The 24,322-nt window shown below is 54.5% G+C and overlaps 1 protein-coding gene across 2 annotated transcripts in view; it reads right to left on the bottom strand.

Annotated features, from left to right (window-relative positions):
* The window catches only part of TANGO6 (transport and golgi organization 6 homolog), a 76,481-nt gene that overhangs the window by 12,523 nt on the left and 39,636 nt on the right, over nt 1–24,322 (bottom strand). The window contains exons 15-16 of one of the 2 annotated variants that reach the window (XM_075008524.1): nt 17,561–17,713; nt 1,094–1,245 (exon numbers count right to left, since the gene is read on the bottom strand). In XM_075008524.1, the coding sequence (XP_074864625.1) occupies nt 1,094–1,245; nt 17,561–17,713 (305 nt within the window). The remainder of the gene's footprint in view (nt 1–1,093; nt 1,246–17,560; nt 17,714–24,322) is intronic. The other variant, XM_075008525.1, reaches the window with a different exon arrangement.

Below are 24,322 nucleotides of genomic sequence, written 5' to 3'. Positions count from 1 at the left end.
AGGCTCGCTTTGCACACGCTTACTAGGGACAGCAGGGAAATTCCATGTACATTCCGTCTGCACTGAGCCTGCTCCAGCCCAGGGTGCCGGGAGGACTGGGTGCTGGGCATGGGAACGGGAATTCTCTCCTGTGTTCCCAAGACCCCCCAGCTGGCACCTCGGCAGGCTCAAGGAGCAGCCGCCTGACTTGAGTGCAGAGGGGACTGGAGCTGAACATGGGAGGGGGCAAGAGCAAAGCGCTCGGAGGCGTGGGCGAGACAGGGATCGGGAGGACAGGGCAGATCAGACAAGAAATACAGTGCAGAGATGGTCGGGACAGGCTAGCACACAGTTGAGCTGGAGCCTGAGGTGGGGAGCCAAGGTGAGGTGACTGGGACTGGACGCTGCTGGGGAGACGCTGGGACCCAGGAGAGGGGTAGGGAGAGACTGAAATTCGACAAGGTGTCCGAGAGGGGGACTGGGATGACGAGCCAGGGGAGGAGCTGGCACTCTGGGAGCCATGTGCTGTATTCAGAAGAGGGCTTGAGTGGTATGCGGTAAACGGGGCCTGGAGTCACACACCAAGCAAGGAGGATAAAACAGGTATCAAACAGCTGCTCGTTCAGAGTACACCGTCTGCCCCGCACACTGACCAAGGCAGGGGTCCCATGGAAACCCCACCATGGCTGACCTAACTGAAAACTCTGGTATGATGCACACGCACAAGGGGGCAGCCTTAATTCTGGCATTTCTCAACCCGAGCGCTCGGCTCCACAGCCTTTCCTGTCTTTTGTGGGCATCATAAATACACTGGCAGAGATGGAGGCACTGACCAGCTGGAGGCAAAGGATGTGCTGCTCTCACTGAGTGCAGACAGGCCTCCTCATTCCTACCTCGGCCCAGCACAAATGGTTTCTAGGGTTAGGAAACTAAAAGGGCACTGGCAAGATGCGCAGCAGCCCGAGGATGGCTGCCCCCACCCGATCCCAGGTCTCCCATCTATGAGGGAGGGGCTGGAAAGAACACGCCTGTAACTGTCAATAAGGCCCCTCTTCAGCGGCAAGACACCCTCATCAAGCGGCTATTGCCCAGGGGAGATGTAAACTGTCAATACCTCTTGAACCACAGAGCCCAGCTGGAAGTGAAGCCTCTGACACAGCTCGCCCAGGTTGGACAGACTGCTCGCCCTCAGGGAGCTCTCCGGGTCTCTGGCTCCCCTCAAGACGGCATGAATAAGAGGAGCTCTGTACTGGCAGACCATGTCCCCTGCAGGAGAAAGAACAAAGCACAGGTCTCAGGAGATTCACCAGCTTCCAAAAGCACAGAGTTTAAAGGCCAGACAAGGCTCCCACTAGCTGGAAGGACTTTCCAGAACTCCTTTCCTGCTAGGCTGAGCCCGTTCCTGGTGCAGCACAGAAAGGACCCTGTTCCAAACCAGTCTTTTTACTTGCCAGCATTAGCTATTGGTGGACCTAATACTTTTAGCCCCTTCATGACTGCTAGAGCATGGCTGTGCTCCTGTACCGCTCTCCTATAGCATTCCAGGATGTCACCTCTTAAGCCACTTCTCTCCTAGGTGATGCAGGCCAGCCAGCGATCGGCACCTATTAAATGATACGTATTCTCACTGGCAGCCCACCACCATGTTATATCTCAGACAGGGACTCTGCAGACCTCAGCAATTCCAGAGACACACCAGGAAAACAGCCTAGGAGTAGATCATCAGTTTTCTGTGCAACCTGGATCAGAGACCTGTGTCTGGGACTTTCACTCTGCCGCACATGTTCTTCCAACCGGCTGTAATCTCTTTCATCCTTTACAAATATGACGCAGTACTTAGCACAACTAAAACCATTTCAAACTCATAGTGAGTGCTACAGGTCAGAGTTTCAGAACACTCAGAGGGGCCAAAATCCATATCTAATTAGCATGGCCGGGCATTGTGGGTGTGCAAACTGGGTGAATGTGCACACAATAGGCTACCTGTATGCACAAGTATCCAATATATAGACATCAGGACATAAGTCTGAAAGGATTAAACTGAAAATAGGACAAAAGCATTGCGAACACTGCAGTCCATTCCTCTGCATGCTATTTTCTGAAAGTATAAATCCAAACGCTTACATGCTACAACTGACATTAAGTTGGGGCACTACTAAAACACAAGTGCAGAGACAGCGGGAGCAGAATACAAACACAGAACAGTAACAGACCAAGAGAACAAAACCAGTGATCCATGAAGACCTGGAGACACCCCTCCCTCACTGTGTCTCGGCCTCGTGGAGCTGGGGAGTTGTTCCAGCCTTCTGGTTTCACTTACAGTGCATCTTGTGACACCAGCTATGAGCTACCCACGGGCGTCAGACACACAGAGGGACACTCCCCACACCTGAGCAGAAGGGAGGCCCAAGAACGGGTGAGAGTTTCTAAGCCAACCCCAGTGGCAGAGCAACCGGTCAGTGGCTGTGCAGGGCTGAGAGGCTCTCTGCATGGCAGCTATCCCACTGTGGAGCTGGGGACATTAACGCTTTCACATGGTCAGGGACTTCACAAGCCTCTCTCAGGGCTTCCTGCCAGAGCCTCCCCCCACCCAGTATCTGTTCCCTGAAACACTAATCTGGAGTGACACCAAAGCCCTTAGCCACCGAAGAGCGTGTGCTGAATGGGAAGAAGAGATGCCAGCAATATACTCCAAGGAGAGGAAGCAGCTGTTCTCATCAAACCAGCGCATGCAGGAGGCCAGATGAGACACTTGTGATCAGGCTCTGTTAAAAGCTGGGATTCCAGGGGGAGCGCTCACAGCACGGCTGCTCTGACATTAGTTAGTGGGTGCCCAGGAAGCAGCAAAGGCGGAGCTGCTCCACAACTGCTCTCTACTGAACTGGAAGAAGTCTCTTGGCCTGTACAAAAATGCTGCTCAGGGGATCTGGTATGAACAAGCAGAGAAGCATCTGCTTCCCTGGCTCTCCCTTCCCAGTGCTGCTGTATTGGCACAGGGCAGCATTTCGCAGACATGCACTTCAGTTCAACTAATCGAAGGCAGAACAAAGGGAGAGGTAAAGTTCTGCTTGTCCAGGCCCAAGAGACAGTCCAGAGAGCTGCAGGAAGGAATCAAGACAAGGGGGCGGATGCAATTCTTGCATAGCTGAAGAAAACATGCTCAAAAGATGTACAGCTCTCTTGCCCAGACAAAGCCCCCTGAGTTTTGTCCGGGTGGGAGACGGAGGGCCAGAACAGCAGAGGTGTCAGCCCAGCCTGCAGCAGATACGTGCTGGCTCTGTGCAGACAAAGGAGATGGAGGCAGTGACCACAATTCCCCTGCCTTGAACATGACATGCCCATTCTCGTAGACTCATCCTGACGTGCTCTGTCAGAGCTTTGCCAGCAGAGGCCACGACCTGTGGATATAAAAAGAGCAAGTTCCTCTCACCTCATTTTTAATCATTTCAAACATGGGAAGTGTCTTCCTTCCCGAGTTCTTCATCAGAAAATGGTTAGCTCCAGATCTGCTCCTCTTCCCACTACACCACTTTCCCTGGGGCTGGGATTGCTCCTCCCCTTGCAATGGGTGTTCCAAACGGGGGCTCTGGTGTGATGGTAGGTGGCGTTGCTACTCTGCCGCACTCCTCACACCTGTGCTGGGGGGGCGGGATGAGGTCACAGGTAAAAACCAGCCTGGTCTGGGAATCTGAGCCTCACCCGTTATTGCGCTAGCTTTCAAGTGAGCCTGGGGACAGCAGGTTGCTCGTGACCCAGTGCTCTCACACGAGTTCAGCAGAACTTGCAGCCAACCATGGGCTTCTACCCATCCACCAGCACTCAGTACCGTGTTACCCCTCTGCACACAGGAGGGACTGCACAACCACTGGCTACAAACTGTTGTTCTGTAACAAGGCCCACTCCTGTGCCTTGGGCCATTCAAACAAAATCCTCTGCAGAACCCATTCCAGGACCTCTGACTTTAGCCTAGTGCACACTAGAAAGGTTTCCCAGGGTGGCTGTAAAGCTATTGTTACACTGTATGTGTAAACCCTGCTAGAGCAGATGCAGCTTCCGCTGGCCATTGTTTTGCTGTTAAGCCATCCCTAGCAAGTAACTAGCAAAAACACGTGTATGCCAATATTACCATGTCCACGCCAAGGCTTTTGTGATACAAAAATGTTCTAAAACCCAGCCATGCCAGTGAAAGCTGCTATACCAACAACATTTCTAGTGCTGACCTGGCTCAGCCTTTCTAGCTTACAGCTTCCTGCCTGGGCAACTGAATGCTTAACTAAAAATCATACCAAGTACAGCTCTCCTGCAGGTCTAGCTGCCTCCAGGCTCAGCAGCAGGCACACACAGATTTAGCATTTCTATGAAGAAGAACCAGAAGCACACCTGTACGACAGCAGGTAGGAGTAGGAGCAATCCTTTCAGCTGCCAGGCATAAGCCAGTCCCAAGCAGCCTGGGGTCCAGGAGCACGCACTTTTGCTGGTACTGAGCAGCTGACTTGCCTGTCAGAAGGCACCAGAGGTGGGGTGTTCTCAGTGCACGTCCAAGTCATTCTGAATTTCTCCTGTCTTTAGATTCAGTCGGAGAGCTGCACAGAATGCACTGCATTGTTTCGCAGTCACCCAGCCTGGACTGCTCAGAGTTCAGCCAGTTCACAGCAGGGTTACCACCACTGCAGAGTGCTGACTCCATAAACTAATGCAGCTGTGCCCTTGTACGACACAGCTGCCTGTTCGCCACATTTTCTCTGTACATTTTCTACATCTTACACTGGAAATAAACCCCTTTGTGCTTTCTCTCATTCTGGAGCAGCTCCCTGGCAAAATCTGCAAAGCTACCTCATGAGCCCACTACAGCTCACTCCTGAAAACTCTCCTTTGCAGGCACATCTAACACACTGGACAAGCTCTCAGCTGCTAGATGTGCAGAGATCACAGCCTGTCATGATGACCAGAGCTGTCTCCTTGTACTTCCCTGTTTCCATCTGTTTCTCTTGTCTTGGGACTGTCGGTTCTTTGGAGCAAAGATGCAGGAATGGCCACACTGAGTCAGACCAAAAGGACCACCAAGCCCAGTATCCTGTTGTCTGACAGCTGTCAGTGCCAGGCGTCCAGGGGAGTGAACAGAACAGGTAATTGTCAAGTGACCCTCCCCTGTTGCTTCTAGCAAACACAGGCTAGGGACAGCATCTCGTCATTGTGTGTGTGTACGGTGCCCAGCACAAAGAGGTCTTGGCTCCCAGCCAGGGTCCTTAGGTGCTAATACAAATAACATATCAAACAGTGCGACTTCTGGAATTCACACACTACAGCCATTCAGCAAAGACGCCGGTATCCCTGGAGGGACCGTGGTAGGGTCTTCTCTGCACTGGCCAGCATGGATAGCTAGGCACCCACCTGCATTGCACTGAGGGGCCCATGCAGTTAAGGAACAGCTAAATACCAGGGGGCTGTCTGGCTAAAGCCACCGACAGCACAAGCTGGATGGAGGACTAGTTACAGAATGAACAAAGCAGCGTCTCCTCCTGCATGGAGCAGGGCAGCTAATCCCTGACTGACCAGAGGAAAAGTCTCTCCCTGTGTGAAGAAAACTCACTTCACTGCTGTAAACCCTCCAGGAATCTCCAGGAGGGAAAAGCTCTCTCCCCACTGGCCCCATCCCAAATGGGCTCACGGACAAGCAGGATGCAGCAGCCGTATTCACAGGACTACACCCCCTGCCCCCAGCATCAGATTACACGGTTTGCAGAGTCTCATCACTTTCCTGGTACCTGCAGCCAGCTAGCAGATCTCAGCTTGCCTTGACCCGTCTGCTGCCAGGTGCCAGAAGCGAAACCATTATCTGAGAAAAAGGCTGAGACAAAGAGCCAAAGCTGGGCTACGCGCACTCCTTGGATGGGAAGGGCTGTGGGCCACACCGACAGATGCTGCGGTACCTGGCACTTACAACAGCCCACGAGGAAGAAAGAGCTCAACTGCCTAAGCAGCTAGGGCTGCCTCTCCTGTAGAATCCAGCACTGCAAGAGATTTTCCCAAGCAAGCAGCGAGATGCACCTGCGACCCCAGACGGGACTCCAGCCCTACTGGAGCAGCATGTTGCACAAAACGCTTCTCCTCCTGGTGAGTCAGAGGCTGTCCCATAACGGACACCAACTCTGTCACGGCAGGAAAAGGAAGGTCAGAAGCCACCACTGTTTCCCCATGCTGCATGCTGCCGGTGGATCCCCAGGACTTCCACAAATTTCTGCAATCCAGAGACTGATGAATTGTTCATTGGCTGGCCAAGTGTTCAGCTGGGTGGCCGTGGAAAGCTGGCTTTTTCTAGGCACCTTGCCCTTCCTTGCACACTGTACTGAACACTTGTTTGGCATGTATCCCTCTGCACCAGCCAGCTCTTGCCCATCAGTCGCTGGCCGTGCCAGCGCTCACAGGACACGGGGTGGATGGTTTAAATGGTTTATTTCTTTTCAGAATGTTCTGTTATTGCCCCACTAGCTGCCAGTGACTTTTGGTACTACCATCAACTAGCGAGTGGCTGGATAAGGCCAACGGGGGATGCCCACCACTGCTCCAAGCAGGGTGACCAGACATCCCGTTATCAAAGGAAGTCTTGGGATTTAAGCCCTTCTGCAGGTGACCCAATTTTTTCTTAAAAAGGCAGCAGATTGTTCGGTATTTTCTGTCCCTCTCCCACCTGTCCCGCCCCATCAGCACTGGCAGGTCCTGCTGCTGGCCACACCCCTTTGTACCAACTGCTTGCCCACCAGCAGTGGGTGGGAGGTCCAGTAGCCCAGGATGGCGCTGGATGTGCAAGGCGGGTGGCAGAGTGAAGACACAGTGCACAGGGCTGGCCACCCCCCGCCCCCGCTGCTGCAGGCCAGCAGTCCCCCCTCCCATTTCTGGTTGGTGAGCGTGGGCAGGTGCCAGACAGTGGTCAGGTGTGGGTTGCCTCTGCTGCCCTTCCATCAGTCCTTTACACCCTTCTGCTCCCTGCTTTGCCTTCGCACCCCTCAGCCCTTCTGCTCCTCCATCCTCCTGGGCGGCACAGGTCTCGCTCCCTCCCTGTTGCCTTGGGAACATGTGGCATAAGAACAGCCACCCTGGGTCAGACATAGGCCCATCAAGCCCAGGGTCCTCTCTTCCGACAGTGGCCAAGACCACGTGCCCCAGAGGGAAAGAAAAGAACAGGTGATCATCAAGTGATCGATTCCCTGTCGCCCATTCCCGGCCTCTGACAAACGGAGGCCAGGGACACCCTCCGTGCCCATCAATGGGCCTGTCCCCCGTGAATTTATCTAGTTTTCTTAAACTTTACTATCGTCTTGGCCTTCACAACCTCCTCCAGCAAGGAGTTCCACAGGTTGGCTGTGCGCTGTGTGAAAAACATTTCCTAGTGTTTGTTTTAAACCTGCTGTGTATTAGTTTCATCTGGTGACCCCTAATTCTTGTGTTGTGAGAAGGAGTAAATAATTCCTTATCTATTTTCTCCACACCAGCCGTGATTTTATAGACCTCTTCCATATTCCCTCTTAATCATCTTTTTTCCAAACTAAAAAGCCCCAGCCTCATTACTCTCTCCTCATATGGCAGACGCTCCACACCCCTAATAATTTTTGTTGCCCTGGCAGCTGGTACAGGAGAGGCAAGTCTATGCCAGGAGCCCAGCCAGGCTTGGAGGTGCAGAGTACTGGGCAGGGCAGGGCAGGTGGGGTTGGTAACGCCCCTACCCTGTGTGAGAGATGTGTATGGGAGTGCTGTGTGTCACCCTCTCCCATTTGGGGGGAGGGAGTGTGGTGTGTGTCACACCCCACATGAACCCTAAAGCCTTAAAACCAAGAAGGTGAAGGAAAGGACCCAGTACACAGCATTTCTTTTTAACCAGGGCTCAGCCAGCACTGGGAATCAGGATGTTTGCACTGCCTAGTTCGACTGATTGCCATTAAGCTTGCTTGAATGGGAGCAATGTGAGCAGGTGCCCTGCACTCAGCACCAGGAGCTGTGGTCACCCTACCACGGGGGAAAACGAAACGCTGCTGCAACAGCAAACATCTGAGGAAATCTTTCACCAAGAGGGTGGCCCCACTGCTGCTGCAGCTCCCCAGTTAGCTGAGAGGCTCTGGGCCCTGACCCCTCATGCCACCTTGGGCATGGCTACTCAAGCTGCAGCAGAGACACACAAGAACATAAAAACGGCCATTACTGGGTCAGAACAGAGGTCCATGAAGCCCAGCATCCCTCTGCCAACAGTGGCAGTGCCAGGTGCCCCAGAGCGGGTGGACGGAAGACAATGATTAAGCAACTTGTCTCCTGTCATCCATCTCCAGCCTCTGACAAACAGGGGCAGGGCCACCATTCCTACCCCTGGCTAATCGCCTTTTATAGACCTAACCTCCATGAGTTTATCTAGCTCTGTCTTAAATTCTGTTACAGTCCCAGCCTTCACAGTCTCCTCTGGCGAGGAGTTCCACAGGTTAACTGTGCACTGAGTGAAGAAGAACTTTCTTTTATTAGTTTTAAACCTGCTCCCCATTAATTTCATTTGGTGGCCTCTAGTTCTTGTATTATGGGCACAAGTAAATAACTTCTCCTTATTCAGCCTCTCCACACCACTCATGATTTTATATACCTCTATCATGTCCCCCCTCAGCCTCCTCTTTTCTAAACTGAAAAGTCCCTGTCTCTTTAACCTCTCCTCATACGGGACCTGTTCCAAACCCCTAATGATTTGAGTTGCCCTTTTCTGAACCTTTTCTAATGCCAAAAGCTCTTCTTTTGAGGTGAGGACACCACATCTGTACACAGTATTCAAGATGTGGGGGGTACCAGTTTTATAAAGCAGAAGTAAATATTCTGTCTTATTTTCGATCCCTTTTTAATAATTCCTAACATCCTATTTGCTTTTTGACTGCTGCTGCACACTGCATGGGTGTTTTTGGAGAACGATCCACCATAACCCCAAGATCTCTTTTGTGACTAGTTGTAGCTACACCAGCCCCCAACATATGGAATGTGTACTTGGGGTTATTGTTTCCAATGTGCATTATTTTACACTTATCCACATTAAATTTCATTTGCCATTTTGCTGCCCCGTCACTCAGTTTGGTGAGATCTTTTTGAAGTTCTTCACGGTCTGCCTTTGTCTTGACTATTTTGAACAGGTTAATATTGTCCGCAAACTTTACCACCTCACTACTCACCCCTTTCTCTCGATCATTTATGAATAAGTTGAATAGGATTGGTCCTAGGACTGACCCTTGGGGACCACCACTCGTTAGCCTTCTCCATTCAGAAAATTTACCCTTTATTCCTACCCTTTGTTTCCTGTCTTTCAACCAGTTCTCAATCCATGAAAAGATCTTCCCTCTTATCCCACGACAACCTAATTTATACAAGAGCCTTTGGTGAGGGACTTTGCCAAAGGCTTTCTGGAAATCGAAGTATACTCTATCTTATGGATCCCTCTTGTCTGCATGTTTGTTAACTCCTCCAAAGAATTCAAACAGATTAGTAAGACATGATTTCCTTTACAGAAACCATGTTGACTTTTGCTCAATAAATTACGTTCTTCTATGTGTCTGACAATTTTAGTCTTTACTGTCGTTTCAACTAATGTGCCCGGTACTGACGTTAGACTTACCTGTCTGTAATTGCTGGGGTTGCCACTAGAGCCCTTTTTCAATATTGGTGTTACATTGGCTGTCTTCCAGTCCTCGGGTACAGAAGCTGATTTAAAGGATAGGTCACAAATCACAGTTAATAATTCCCCAGTTTCACATATGAGTTCTTTCGGAACCTGTGGGCGAATGCCAGCTGGTCCTGCATGGCTAATTTATTTGTAATCTCTTTGTGTCAATACCATTCAGGCCTGCTGATGGCGGGAGGGGCAATGGGCGCAGTTGCTTCAAGTCTTAGCAATTCAAAAGGGCCTGGGGCTCCCAGAGGCAGTGGCCAGAGCCCCAGGCCCTTTAAATCATCACCAGAGCGCCACATGGCGCACTCTGGGCAGTGCTAAAGGACTGGGAGGGTAGGAGTGTTGCACAGTCCTGGTGACACTGAGGGCTGGCTACTCCTGCCCATGCTCATGCTGCCTGAGGAGTCACCTCCCCCAGGAGCCCAGCGACACCAGACACCTCTACAGCCGTACATTCAGGGGGATGACAGCCTGCTGAAGACAATGATCAGCAGGTTGGAATTTTATTCCATATTGATGCTCCAGTGCCAGCCCCAGATTGCTAAGAACATATGAACGGCCACACAGGGTGAGACCAAAGACCCATCCGGCCCAGTGTCCTGTCTTCGGACAGTGGCCAATGCCAGGTGCCCCAGAGAGAGTGAACAGAACAGGTAAACAGTGAGTGATCCCTCCCCTCCCCTGCCACCCATCTCCAGCCTCTGACAAACAGGCCACAGACTAGGGCCACCATTCCTACCCAGCCTGGGTAACGAGCACTGATGGACCCAACCTCCGGGAACATATCTAACTATTCGTGAACCCTGCTAAAGTCCTGATCTTCACAACATCCTCTGGCGAGGAGCTCCACCGGCCGGCTGTGCGCTGCTGGGAAAGTACTTCCTTTTGTTCGGTTTAAGCCTGTGGCCCGTTAATTTCATTTGGTGACTCCTAGTTCTTACGTCATGGGCACAAGTAACTAACTTTTCCTTATTCCCCTTCTGCACACCTGCTACCTTCAACCTGCCACGAGGCTCGTTTTCCACTGTCTGAGTGCAAACGGGAAAGGATGACACATCCCCTTGCTCCTCTGGGGCTGGGACGCTGAGATCACCGGCTGCCTCCGCACTGTGCACGTAACAGCGTTAAACCACCATCATGCTGAAGCAAGCTCTCAGTCCTGATGGGGCTTGTGAGCGGAGCCAGCACAGCACCACTGAAGCTCTCATTCCCTGGATGGTGGGCTGCATACAGCTCTGCTTTTCTGGCCTGCACACGGGCAGCTGCCCTAGTCTGTATTTCTCAGCATCCCAGGCACTTTGGAGAACACTAGGCCATTACCGCTCTGCCTTGGGAGAGTTCCCTTCCCTGGTCACCTGCGCAGGCTGGGCATGAGCAGGGCAGTACAAGCGTCCCACAGGCTGGTCCCCAGAGCAGCTCTCACCTCTCTCAGCTCGGGGTAAGAAAGGTTCAGTCTCCACAGCTCTTCAGTGATCGGCTTCTCTGCCATTACCGCTAGCTGTGAGAGGACAGTGGTATGGCTGGGGTGCTCCATTCAGCACTGCAGCACCACACCCCGCTAAGGCAGAAGAACCACATCTTCAGTTAGCTGCCCACCATGCACACACGGCCGCACTGCTGGAAGGGGCTTGTGTGTGACCTGCCATGAAGCACCCTTCATCCTTGTCACCGAACAACGGCCCCAGGCGAGGTCGTTTGCTGTGGGATCAGCACCCCGGGGAAGAGTCCGACCCCAGCGAGGGTGCAGCATGGGAACCTAAATGGAGCTGATGGCTCCTGGCTTCCCGCTAAGCCCCAGAAAAGGCGCTTTGCCGGGGATGTTCCAGCGACACCTGGAAAGAATTCACGTCCTGATTTTGTGGTGGGAAGGTGGGCGTGGTCTCTAACAGCCTTTCCACTTCTACTGGATCAGTCCCAGGTACGTCAGCTTGGCTGCATTAGATGGTTCAAGTCAATATGAGCTAAACGAGATATTAACAGAAGAACGTTACTGGCATTTTGCTTTCATATTAGAATGCAAATTTCTTGTGAGGGCTCGTTTCAGTTGAGGTACGGACAGACACTCCCTCAGCTTCCATCACCTGACCCACACAAATGGCCTTTCCTTTATGCCACAGGAGACAAAAGGCCACTCGTGCTCAGGACTGTCTGCTGGGAGGAGACGGAGGAGACCCAATTCATGGCAACGCTGAGAAAAAAAGAGCAAGATCAAGCAGTGGGTTTGAAGCGCTGGATAAACTTTTTGAGTGTTGCAATGTGTGAAATTCAAAGGCACACCAGTCAGTCTAATTTGCTCTATAAATACCCAGGCTAGTCAGCACACGCCACAGAGCGAGCATCCCCGGGACTGTGCCGACAAAGGAGCATCGTGTGGAAGAGATGGTTTGGAGCCAGGCAACACCACAGCTTGCCCTCCAACCCCCAAGCTCAGCAGCCACCGGGGTGTCCCACTTGGCATGACACATGCTGGCTGAGGTCTCCCCATGCCAGGCACAACACAGCTGTGCTGTACCAGGATTCAAGAAGGGGCACTGTGAGATCCACCTCCTGCCCAGGAAAAAGGGCTGAAATCTAATGCCAAGGAACCAGTCCCTCCCACAGGGCAGCTCCTGAAGGCAGCAGAGATCATCCCTACGAATCCCAACCAAACAACTGAAGTCAGAGCTGAGACTGCATAGAATGACTGATCAGGTTTAAATGCCAGGGCACAATAGCACAAACAAGGCAAAAGCCAAGAAGACTGACCACAGCAAGGGCTCAAGAGCACTAGCAGTGGTTGACAGCTTATGCTGGCAAAACTGGCTAGGGTAGCTGCAGCATTCCCCCATAGAAGCAGCTTTCTGGCAGCACAGTAATATCAGCTCACGCGACATTCATAAAACACTAGGACTGGAAGGGACCTCGAGAGGCCATCAAGTCCAGCCCCTGGGCTCTGATGGCACAGCTATGTCAGCTACGGGGAGGGTGGCCTTTCATACTGCTGTCTGGACAACACTTGATAGCGCAGACCTGGGCTAAGAAATGCCAAACGTCAGCGCCTGGGAATACGCAGCTCAGAGTCCAGTGCACGGCCTTCGCTCCATCCCCCTGCAGGACTTCAGGTGATAAGTGTGTGCTCATAGCTCCTACACCTGAGCAGCACCCACTGAGCCGCAGGGACCCCTCCCCCTACTCCCGCCCAGGACAAAGATTTCCATAACTGGCTTGTAAACTGCAAACTTCCATCTAGTTAGAGGCTGGGAACCAGAACTTCCCCAGGGCCTTGGCGTGTGCACCAGTGACCACAATATCATACGCCTGCCACGCAAGATCCTGCGCCTCAGCTACTGCTCCATCACTGGCCAAATACCCGCCTCCCAAGACTGATTCTGGTGTCTAAGCCAGAGGCAGGACGAGCAGCGCTGGAGGCCAGCGGACGCAACCTATGGGCACGCTGGAGGCGCATGTGGAAAAGTGCAGCATCGGTGTCGACATGTGGCAGAGCCTTGCCCAGGCTAGTTCCCAATGAGAGCGGAAACCCATGGGGAGAGGCACAATTTGAGAGGTCCCCCCATAGCACAGGTGGAAAAAAAGAAATGAGCAGCAAAGCCTGCTCCACGCCCCTCCAACGGCTACCAACACCTGCCCCTCCTGTGAAGGGACCTGCTCCAGAATCGGGCTGATCAGCCATCAACGGACTCACACGTAGGAGGGTGGAATGAAGACGTCCTACTCGTAATCGAGTAACCGCCGCAAGAGAAAGAAGAGTTCCCATTCAACCACCCAAACACTGGACAGACTACCTCGGGGATACCTGCTAGAGCCTCGGCTGAGAGACTAGGCTATCTGAAGGAAAAGCCCCAACCTCCGGCCACTCCCTATGGTAGGTGAGTTCAGCAGGCTTCTCCACTCACAAAAGGCTGGAAGAGAGAGGGCCCATTGTCACCCTGCTGCTGTGACCTAAGGAATTCATTCCTGTGGCCACGAGTGGGCTCCTGTGATCAGTAGAAGCGGGGTAAACAGGAGACCAGAGAGCAGAGCAGGGCTGAGCGGGAAGCTGCACTCTGATACCCTTTGCACTGCTGAATGCCAAGTACGACATTCAGCGTTCCCTGTTTGGCTGGGTAACTGGAATGCTTCAGTAACAGCTCGATGAATGGCCCTGCCTACTACCACCGGACACCCAGCCCTCTGTTGTGTCCGGGGATTTTTATTTTTTTCAGGTTCAGCCTCTAGCTCCCTGTCCTCCAGACCTGGCACACGGCAAGGGCCACCAAGCCAACCCAACTCCCTTGCTCTGGGGGAAGGAGAGGAGAAAACTGCAACTGTTTTCTCTTTTAAAGGAGACAAATGAGCAACAAGCAGGATAAAGCCCTGGCACACTGGAGCGTGATTATGTTATTCTCTTTAAAGGAGGGGCCCTTTGCCAGTTGCGGCTCATGTCTCCAAGCTAAGGGAATTTTTCTGCAGCTGAGACGGTTTAGAATATCAATGTGAAGGAATCCAAGAGCAAGGGACGTACCTCTACCTTGGAAACCAAAGGCCCTTCGACTCACCCTGCCTGTGTGGGAAGGTGAGGGGTTAAACATTCCAATGCAGCAAAGGGGCTGCAAAGACCACACAGTAAGAGGAAGTTTCAGTCAGTAAAGACAGCGATGGACGGGTCTACATGCCTCCTCTGGCCACTCTTCTCACCACTGGAGGGGAACACCCAGGAGGGAGGGAGGGAGGGAGGCAAAGGAAGCGAGTTAAAACCATCCTGAGGTGGATCTGCCACACCCGGGAGGAGGCAGGAGTTGGGGTCTGCTTTGTGAAGCAGAAGAACACGATTTATGGGAACCTCTTCTGTGCAAGATGCCTAGGCAAAGGTTACAGCCCAGGACTCTGTTTACTAGCAAGTTGGTGGGGGAAGCACAACGCACCGTGCCAGGGGGCTTGAGGTGGGGGCCATGGGAATGAAAGCCCAGCTAGCTTTCCCCCACCAAGAGGGGGGAACCTGGGGGTCCTACCACTCAGCACAAGCAGCCTTGTATGAAAAGGAAAGGTCTAGGCAGGAAGATCAGAGGACTCAGCAGGCTCTCCAGCCTCACTGTGGTCCGTCAGTCTGACATATTCCCAAAGACCTGCAGCGATCCGCAGAAGAGGGGATGCCTTCCCCCCACCAGGGACAGAAGGCGGTGCTACAGCTTGCAGGCAGAGGACGTCAGCCACAAACACTAAGAAACAGGGCGCCCAAAACGCAGCATGGCCGCTCGGCATTTAGAGCAGTGGTGGGTAACCTACGGTCCACTATGGGTCTGTGTGTGGCCTGCAGGACGTTCGTTTACCATTACCAGTGCCTAGGGTTGCCCGATTCCCCTGGTTTCTGTCTACACAGGTTTTTCCCACCAGTACTACTAACATGACACACACGTAAGGCAAGAGCATGCGATGTGAGGGGTGTGCCGATTTCACACAACAGTGACTGCGAGAGCCTTGTGCTCCCCTGCAGCCAATCGCAGTGCCGCTAGGGTCCAATCAGCACACCCTGCACCCTATAGGGACACCAGCGCACTTAGCAAAACTGCCCTGTCCTGGGAGACCGTCTCGGGTACGACAATCTGGCAGCCCCCAGAGATGGAGGAGGGTTAGCCTAGGTCACCAGCACTGGTTCAAAGACATACCAGCCTGTGAAAACGCTTGTCCCCCAGACCAAGGGAATCCCCAGGACACCCCTGCCATTGCTGACCGAGGTGCAGGTCCCCCTGCCCCCACGGGAGCACGGCTGGGGGGCTCACCCACCCACGCCAAACATGCACTGATTAGAGTGGCGCCAAACAGTTAGAGGCCACTGAGCTAACAGGATCAGCAGCACCTGGCAACTGCCTATACCGTGGCTCCCAACACCTGCCTTCACGGGGCTGAAGCCCATTAGTAACCAGCAGCACCAGCCAGGGCAGGGCTCGGCCCCAGTCAGCGCAGCCTAGCAGCAGTTTGATCAATCACTTGTGCACCAGGTGGATGAGGGAGGGGGCAGAGGGAAGCTGGCTCTGTACGGAGCTAAGTTCAGTACGGCCGGAAAGGAACCTAGGCGATGGGCACAGGCAGCTCTGCAAGGACGTAGCAGGAGCACTGTCTGTTTGCTGGCGAGCACGAAGACAGGCTGGGCAGGGAACAGAGCAGCACCAGGTAGCACTTCCCTCCATCAGCCACGCAGGCGCCAAAGCCCTCAGAGGCACCGGGCCAGCATGTGTGAGCCACTGCCCTCCCGTGGGAGGAGCAGAACTGCAGGGCTCACAGTCACCACCATGCCCAGACTAGCCACAGATCTTCTGTCCCCGGGGTGCCAGGAAACACTGGGCAGAGTCATTTTGCCATATAGCGTGTTGACAGCCACATGGGAAGTGAGTATGAGGCGGGGGGGAATCCCGGAATTACCAGTTCCATGGCAATGAAGCAGAGGGAGAGTTTATGGTGCATGAACATCACACTTGGCTCACAACAACACAACGCAGCACAGCACACGGGGAGCTTTGCTGGGCTTCCCAGCATTTGCTAGGACAAGGAAGTGGGGTGGAGCTCCAAGAAGCGGGACATTATTGCTGATAAGCCTCCGCTTCCCGCACACACGGTTCAGGCTAGTCATCAGAGCCGGCTCCAAGGCACCAGCTGCCTGAGCTGGAAGTGCGACCCGGAGGCCAGGGCTGGTTTATAGACAACTGCCTTTGCAGACACCAGAGGGATCACTACTGGTGCTAGGAAGCTGTCGCTGGCTGCAGGCCATGCACCGCAAATCTTGACACCCCCACGAGGGAAGTGGTTCAGACCCATCTGGGGGAGTTCAAGGGGGATCACTGATCACTCTGGCCTGGTAGGACCTGGCTGTGGAGGCTCAGCGGCTAGGTGGCCTGGGTCTCCAGTGGCCTCTTGGATGAGCATAAGCCATGTGGAGCCCTGGACTCCTCTCGATGTTCCCGCATCTCTTCTCTGGGGCAGAGCTGCACCCAGCGCTCCTGGCTCACAAAGGGGAAGACAAAGCCTAGCTCCTTCAGGGTCCGTGAGCAAAGGAAATCCTGGCTCCTTTTCCTCTGGTTGTTTAGCTTAGCTGCTGGTGTAGAGGTGGGACAAATTCCTGGGTATTACGTGTTATGGCAGCTGCCGGAAGGGCCTGAGCCAGCTTTATTTTATCCCTCCACCCTGGGTGCCCTGGCACCCCACAACACCCCCTCTAGAGTGAGTCTCTGACAGCAGCGGACAGGAGCCGCTAACACCCCAGGAGCGTGGAAGTGTCTGATCAGCCAAGCCCAGCTCACAGGCCACTAGCCCAGCTGACACTCTTCCCCTCTGATTTTGCCTGGGGTATCATACTAGTAGATACCTAAAGAGCCATAGACGTGTTGGGCTGGAAGGGACCTGGTTGCAGGGCTGCTCTCTGCTGTCAGGTGGAGCTGGAGGTGCTGAGCACACCTGAAAATCAGGTCACAAATGAATAGCTTTACGTCAGGGCAGCCAAAGTGCAGGAGACACATCAAACGGATGTTGCATCTTGATCCAAGCAGCCCGGGCCACACGCCACAAGAGAATGCTGCTTGCTGTCACCTACATTTTATGCCAGATAGACGTTGCCCTCAAATCCCCAGCGTAAGCTCAGCCAGTGACGTCTGGGCACAGCTGGGGTAAGTGAGCAGTGCTGACCTCTCAACCTTCCAGTGGAGACGCTACTGGAAAGTGGAAACTTAGCAGTACGTTTTCTTTTGTAGATCTGAAAAAAACCAATTTTCTGCAGATCTGTGTGAGAAAGTCAATGATTTCCAAGTTAGCCACCACTTTCACTGGGACACAGACACACGCAGGCCCCAGGAAAGCTCCTGACCAGACACAAAAGCAGTGGTACAAGTGGCTCTGGTGCAGTATCTGGAGAAACTGTAGTAGACTCACCCAGGGCCCGGGTCACCCGCATCAGCACCTCTCCCACTTTCATCCTGGTCTCGGCAGTCTGGGGTCCTGCAGCGCCCGGAGCAGCACAGTCGTACTGGGCCAGCAGGCAGGGCAGGGTCTGCTCTGGGTCCACGTCTGACAGAAGAGCCACACCTGATGTTCAGAACAAAACGCGGTTTGCGACTGAATCAACAATGCAAGGCAGGAGACAGCACACACCTGACACACACAGGTGACAGGACAATGGACGAGGGAGAGAGGACAGGTAGGACCAAGGGTGTCTAATTACTCTGCCCCTGACAATAAGGTCAGATGCTCCCTGGGGCAACAGGCTGCCCTTCAGCTGTAGCCCAGAGCAAGCACTTTACCTCGCAGGCTGATAAATGCTAAGAATATCCGGCCTCAAAGGCCAATGGCTCCTGGAGCTGTGAAAGTGGGTGGGGGGGGAAAACTGGTCTTGCAGCTGCAAAACGCACTCCCTTCTTTGCCACCACAGCAGGGACTGAGCAGGTCTGTGCATTGACAGGGGTCTCACCGGAGCCCTGCTGCTGGGCAATGGTTAGCAGCACAGGTTACTGTCCTAGCCCTGGGCGTGGTGGGCACAGCTGTCATCCAGGCATCTCACCCATAGCTGGAGGGCAGCAGGAGACGCACTGGGCACCGACTGAGCAGGGAGTGAGCTCCCTGACAGCTCCATACAGGGATTAGACAGGGCAGGTTGCAGGCAAACCTTTTATTTGCACAAGGCCGTGGCAGTTGACAGTTGGGGGAATTTTACCAGGCTTCGTTCCCTTTGGTACCTCTACATGTGTCAGCGCGCTTGCTGGAGCTCCTCCAACAGGCGCCAGCTCCGCACACGTGGTGTCTCCCTGCCTGTGTCAGCCTCGGAACCTGCCATGCTCCTGCCCGCGTGTCGCTCCCGCTGCCACCCAGAGAAGTGGCACCGACTGTGCCTGTGCCGTGCAGGGTACACCCCCCAGCCGGGTGCCCAGGGCACGCTGGCAAGCTGGGATGCCCGCCAGCAGGCAGGTGAAAGGGCTTGGCTGGCAGTGCACCCCATCCTGTCCAGGACTGCCCCAGCCCCGAGCTCCCTCCCCAAGGTGCCCTTTTGGGCTGATGGGAGCTGAACCCTTCCTACCGATGCTGCTTGCTGTTCCCTTTCCGCCACGGCAGACAGGTCCCCATACCCGCTGCCTCCTGGCTGCTGCAGGCCGGGGCAGAGGAATGAGCAAGCCACGCTGTGTGCTGTCCTCTCCCTGCCTGACAGTGACAGAAGGGGAAGAGCGAGCAACAAGCAGCGTGGGTGGGGGGGGATGCAGCTCCCCCATACCCCGAAAGAGTGCCCTTGCCCCCCACCCTCACCTCACACACTGCATCCCCCTGCCCTGAGCCTCTCCCCGCCATCCCGGGGACTCTCAGCAGGCATCCGACCCTGGCCTCTTGCAAGCCAAACTCCTGAGGCAGGGCACCAAAATCACGAGGCTGGTGTACAGCCCCAGCAACCCCAGCCAGTAATAAAAGCTGGAGATCGGTTTGCTATTTCCTTTGAGCCGCTGGGGTGAATCTGGACTACGTTTCAGGCTTTCCACCATGGCCAGGACCCAAATGGAGCTGAACCCCTTCTGTAGGCACGTGACAGAAGGAGCTGGGCCTTCCAGACCACCACCAACATTACGAGGCTTGCCCCAGCAGCCCGAGAGCTGGCAGCCCTGCCCAGCCCGTCGCCAAAGCTGGCTGGGCTGACATCACTGAACGCAATGCAGCGCAGAGCGCAGACCAGGACAGGCCACACCCAGCATCCCGGCAGGTACCGTGATTGCTAGCGCCTGTGCTCAGCACTGGCTAGGTTCTTGCAGGACGGTGCTGGCCTGGATGGCCCTGGCTAGGCGAGGGTACAGACACACAACATAGGCCAGGCCTCAGGTGCATGGTAACAGAAAAGGCAGTGGGGCCAGGCAAGCAAGGGGTTCAGGTGCTCCTAGCAAAGGCCAATGGGCTGGGATGGGGAGACCAAGGCACTGACACCAAGTCACAGCCGGAATTCATCAGGGGCCACCTCCCTTCAATAAACGAGCCAGCCTTGCCCCCTACCCCTTGCCCTCTCCTTCTGGCTCCGCACTGTGCTAGGTACTATCGCCTCGCGCACTTCCAGACCCCCAGGAGCAATCTCTATCCCACCCACCACAATGGCCAGCAACCCACGCGCCCAGGCTCAGCTACACGATAGGCTGCACAGGGACGGCAGGGGCTGGTTTCCAGAGCACTGTACCTGGTCTGGGCAGCCCCTGCTGGTGAGCTGCAGGGGAGTGCTGTTTGCGGGCCGTGCATTGTCCCACCAGCCCGACGTAATTCAGTGAACTGCTCCGAGCCTAAGCCCGTGTTGTGGGCCTCTGGAATTGCTGGTCGGTTCCAGCTCTGCCGGCGGGAAGGTCGCTGTGTGACACGCGCTCTGGAGGGCGCGAGGAACTCGCTTGTACAGCACTGCTCCAGGCTGAGCACCGCAGCGGGAGAGAAGAGGTGCAGCTCTCAGAGGTGTTTTCACCAGCCTGGATCGTGCACTCTCTGCCCAGGAGCAGCTCTCTCCTTCGCAGCAGAGTGCTGCCCCCCCGGTGCCAAGCAGCAGCCTCGGCGTTCCATGGCACGCTCCTTAGCAACCTGCAGATCCCCAGAGAACCTCCCAGGTGTAGATGTTAAATAACGTGTGTCTATGCCACCACCCGCCCCCTCGGTGTGCAGGGAGTACAGAGCTGGAAGGTGAAGGGAGGCAGCAAGTTAAGTCTCCTGGGACCCTAGCTGCCGTGTGGTACTGGTCACAAGAGCAGTGTCCTGGGCTCTCATGCAGCCCCTGACGGAACTGCAGGTGCAGACTGGGATAACAGGGCACAGTGGAGCCTGGGGGGCAGCCAGAGCTGGGCTCATGCTGCAGACTTGAATGGAGACGCTCTGGCACCCCCGGGTGGGAGAGGCCCAGACTCGAAGAGCAGAGGGTGCTATAAGGCAGGAGTGAGAGACATGGAGCTGTGGCCTTTATTTCAACGAGCAATGAGTGTCACATGGAGAACAAACTCAAAATGAAAAGTCCTGCTGGTGTAAGGGATGTGACTCTGCTAGCCACGCCCTACTTAGGTAGGAATGAAGAGAAATCCCTACCCAGTGCCCTGAAGGCAGGAGAAAATGAGACAGCTGGAGCCAAACCCTCATCTCTGAGGGCAGAAAGTACAGGCATTTTCTGTCTTACATCTGTAACCACCTTCTTCACACCGCTTCCCCTCCTGCCAGATCTGCAGATAAAGCGCAGCACTGGCAACCCCAATGGAAAACTTCTCTCACTCTGCAGAAAGTAAAACTAAGAGCAGGTCTTGCCCAGGCAGAACGCTAAGCCCGGCACTGCAGAGCCCTCCCACCTCTGCCAGGGTGCATTGCTCAGGAAGAAGCACCTGGGGCTGAACTGATCCCTGCGAAGACCCGGATCGCTCCCCTCTGACTGGGAGACCCTCCCCAAGCTGGCCTGACCAGTGCTGCCCCTGGGATCCCGGTGAGGCTGCGCCACTGACTTACAGGAAATCTGCCTGGGCACAGGGCTGTAGCTGTGCAGACAGTTTGTCTCTCTCCAGCTCAAGTCTGTCAAATAAACGACAGGAACTCGCCCACCTTGCGTCCCTAATCCTTCCCTGGACTAGTCCCCAGCCCACCCCTTATGCACTGCTGCATCATGGCTGCTGAGTTATACTTCACTGCCACGCGCACCGAAACTGGCCAGCAGCTTGACTGCCTGTTGCATGCCAAGACCACCGCCCATCACGTGCCGAGATGCCTGCTCCTTAGGTCCCCTTTCGGTTCTGAGTCTGTACAGCACCTAGCCCCATGGGAGTCTGTGGGAAACCTTCTGGTTTCCTTCTCAACCAGCAAACACAGTCACCTGTCTTTATGCCAAATCTCGGAGAAGTAAGGCAGGTGCAAGGCGACATTCTCTGCACGCTGGTCGCCTGAACCAGCTGATTCACTAGCTCCAAAAGTGCTGGGAGGGAGGTGATGGAGCAGGCAAAGGGGGGACTCTGGTGCCCGAGAGATGCCTGGCGGAGGGGACCTGAACTGCCACAGGTAGAATCCCAGTGGGCCGTGAGCAGCTAGAGCCCACTGAGGCAAAGGAGGCCACTCATGCGGCCCATCCCTGGTTGCCCATCCCTGCAATACCCATCATCATGAATGGACTCTGAATTGGAGTTAGGTTTCAGGCTGCGCTCGTGTCATGACCTTGCTGGCTACTCACACCCCACACAGCTCCTCTGCTCAGGCTGCTGGACAAAGCCAACAGGCTGTGGTGTGCTAACGTGCTATCACGCAGAAAGCCGCTGTTACGGGAGAGAAGGCAGTGAACAGGTGGCAGCAGGTGTCCACTAACTCATGCCAGTCAACATCCATTCCCTGAACAAGCCAGACATAATGTGCTGTGAGATAACTGTGTGCAGAGACAGGGGCTGGCTAGTTTCCAGGCAAGTTTAGCTCTGCTGTAGTCACTGGCTGTCATGAGTCTTGTTGGGATCTGACATACATGACACCAGGGCAGGGGAAATGGGATTTTAGTTATGCTTAATTTGCATCATGTTTTTGCAATAAGCTCGTCCCAAGAAGGGGTATTAGGAGACACGAACGCTTGCTCGCTCAGAGTTACTGGAATCCTCCCAAGAGGTGAAACTGAGGCAGACGCCCCAGTTCGACTGCTGGGGAGGGGCGTGCCACGTGGAGCCATCCTGTCACCAACCAGTGGAGAACTGGGACACTAGGAAGGATGACTCCATGCAGAGCTTAGGCGCTCGCTCGCTCTCAGGACTGATCCACTGAGTGCAGATGTGGGACAACTCTCAGCGAGGCTGCGAAATGGAATCCAAACCTGCCTGGCTGCTTTGTCCGAGCGACACTGAAGAGAGAAGCACGGCCGGGCCTGGGAAGAAGCACAGGCGAGCTGATGGTGTTCAGCACCGCCTGGCCCTGAGCTCAAAGACGGACTTATTTCAGGTGTGACCGTGAAACATAACAAAAAGCAGCGGCTAGGCAAGGAAACTGTACAGCGGCACAAAGCTTCCCTGCCTCCAGCAAACTTGCAGGTGGCGGCTTGGGCTGACACACAAGATCTAACTCAAGAGCCACAGACCTGTGGCACCTTGCAGACTACCAGATTTATCGGAGCATAAGCATTCGTGGGCAGACCCGCTGCGTCAGAAGTCCACTTCGTCTTTGCCCACAAAAGCTTATGCTCCAATTAATCTGCTAGTCTACAAGGTGCCACGGGACTTCTCATTGCAGACTAACACGGCTATCCCGATACCTGTCAAGATCTAACTCCTTCCTCCCCTCAGAGCAGCAGCCCCCACCCGCAGTGCCCAAGTCTCAAGGTATCAATGAACTGACACTCCTGTCGATTGCCGGCCACCCGCCGACACAGATACAGTGGGGCAGTGCCAGACCCCTCTCCCTTCTTGTATCATGCTCTGGGGCAGTGGTAGGCAACCTGCAGCCCAGCAGGGCCCTCTGAATACCCGCGCCTGCCCAGACATTTTGTTTACTGCTGCCCAGATGCAGGGTTGCCAGATTCTGCTGGTTTCTGGCTGTGTAGCTTTTTCCTCCCAGTATTACTGAAGTGACACACACAGAAAGCAAGGTGTGCGCTGCTTGTGCACTGCATTGATTGCATGCCCCCTCCCTCTGCATCCAACCAGAGCACTGCTACGCTTCACCCCCCAAATGCTAGCTTCACAACCGCAGTTACCAATGCTACCCTGTCCCAGGAGACCCTGGCTACGTCTACACAAGCCCCAAACTTCGAAATGGCCACGCAAATGGCCATTTCGAAGTTTACTAATGAAGCGCTGAAATGCATATTCAGCGCTTCATTAGCACGCGGGCGGCAGCGGCACTTCGAAATTGACGTGGCTCGCCGCCGCGTGGCGCGTCCAGACAGGGCTCCTTTTCGAAAGGACCCCACCTACTTCGAAGTCCCCTTGTTCCCATGAGCTCATGGGAAGTAGGCGGGGTCCTTTCGAAAAGGAGCCCCGTCGGGACGAGCCGCGCGGCGGCGAGGCGCGTCAATTTCAAAGTGCCGCGGCCGCCCGCGTGCTAACGAAGCGCTGAATATGCATTTCAGCGCTTCATTAGTAAACTTCGAAATGGCCATTTGCGTGGCCATTTCGAAATTTGGGGCTCGTGTAGACACGGCCCCTCTGTGGCTCGACAAACTGGTGGCCCACTGAGATGAAGGAGGGCCTCTCAGGCAGCCTACTCACTCACTAGCCCTGGTTGCCCATCACTGCTCTGGCGTAATCCCCGAGTTCAGTTCTCAGCCATGGCTTCACCGCTCGCAAGTTCCAGCATCAGAAAGGACTGGCAAGACAGTGCTGCGGCAGAAGCAACATGTGCTGCCCAGAGAAAAAGGGAACCTCTCTAAAGCCTCCATCAGCTGCTCTCAGCCTGGGCCCAACATCCCTGCAGGCCATTTCCAGTGCATGACTGACAAGGCTTCCTACTCTTCGTTAACATGTTACTTCTGTGCACACTCGGTGACTCAACACAACAAGAAACTGTGTCAGGGATCATCGGAAACACAGCCGACCGCTAAACATGTGAGCAGCTGCCCACGGCACATTAATCATTCAGAAGGTACCTAAGTGTGTTTGCATATTTCACCTGCAAGGCAAGAATAACCTCATCACACTCAAGACTGTACAGGCAGAAAGGGAAGTTTACCAATATGTTCATTTTCCAGCT

Source organism: Carettochelys insculpta, chromosome 14 (genome assembly GCF_033958435.1).
Source record: "Carettochelys insculpta isolate YL-2023 chromosome 14, ASM3395843v1, whole genome shotgun sequence".
Taxonomy (NCBI): domain Eukaryota; kingdom Metazoa; phylum Chordata; order Testudines; family Carettochelyidae; genus Carettochelys; species Carettochelys insculpta.
Note: the sequence above shows the minus strand (reverse complement) of the source record. Positions and strands in the feature narration are given on the sequence as shown.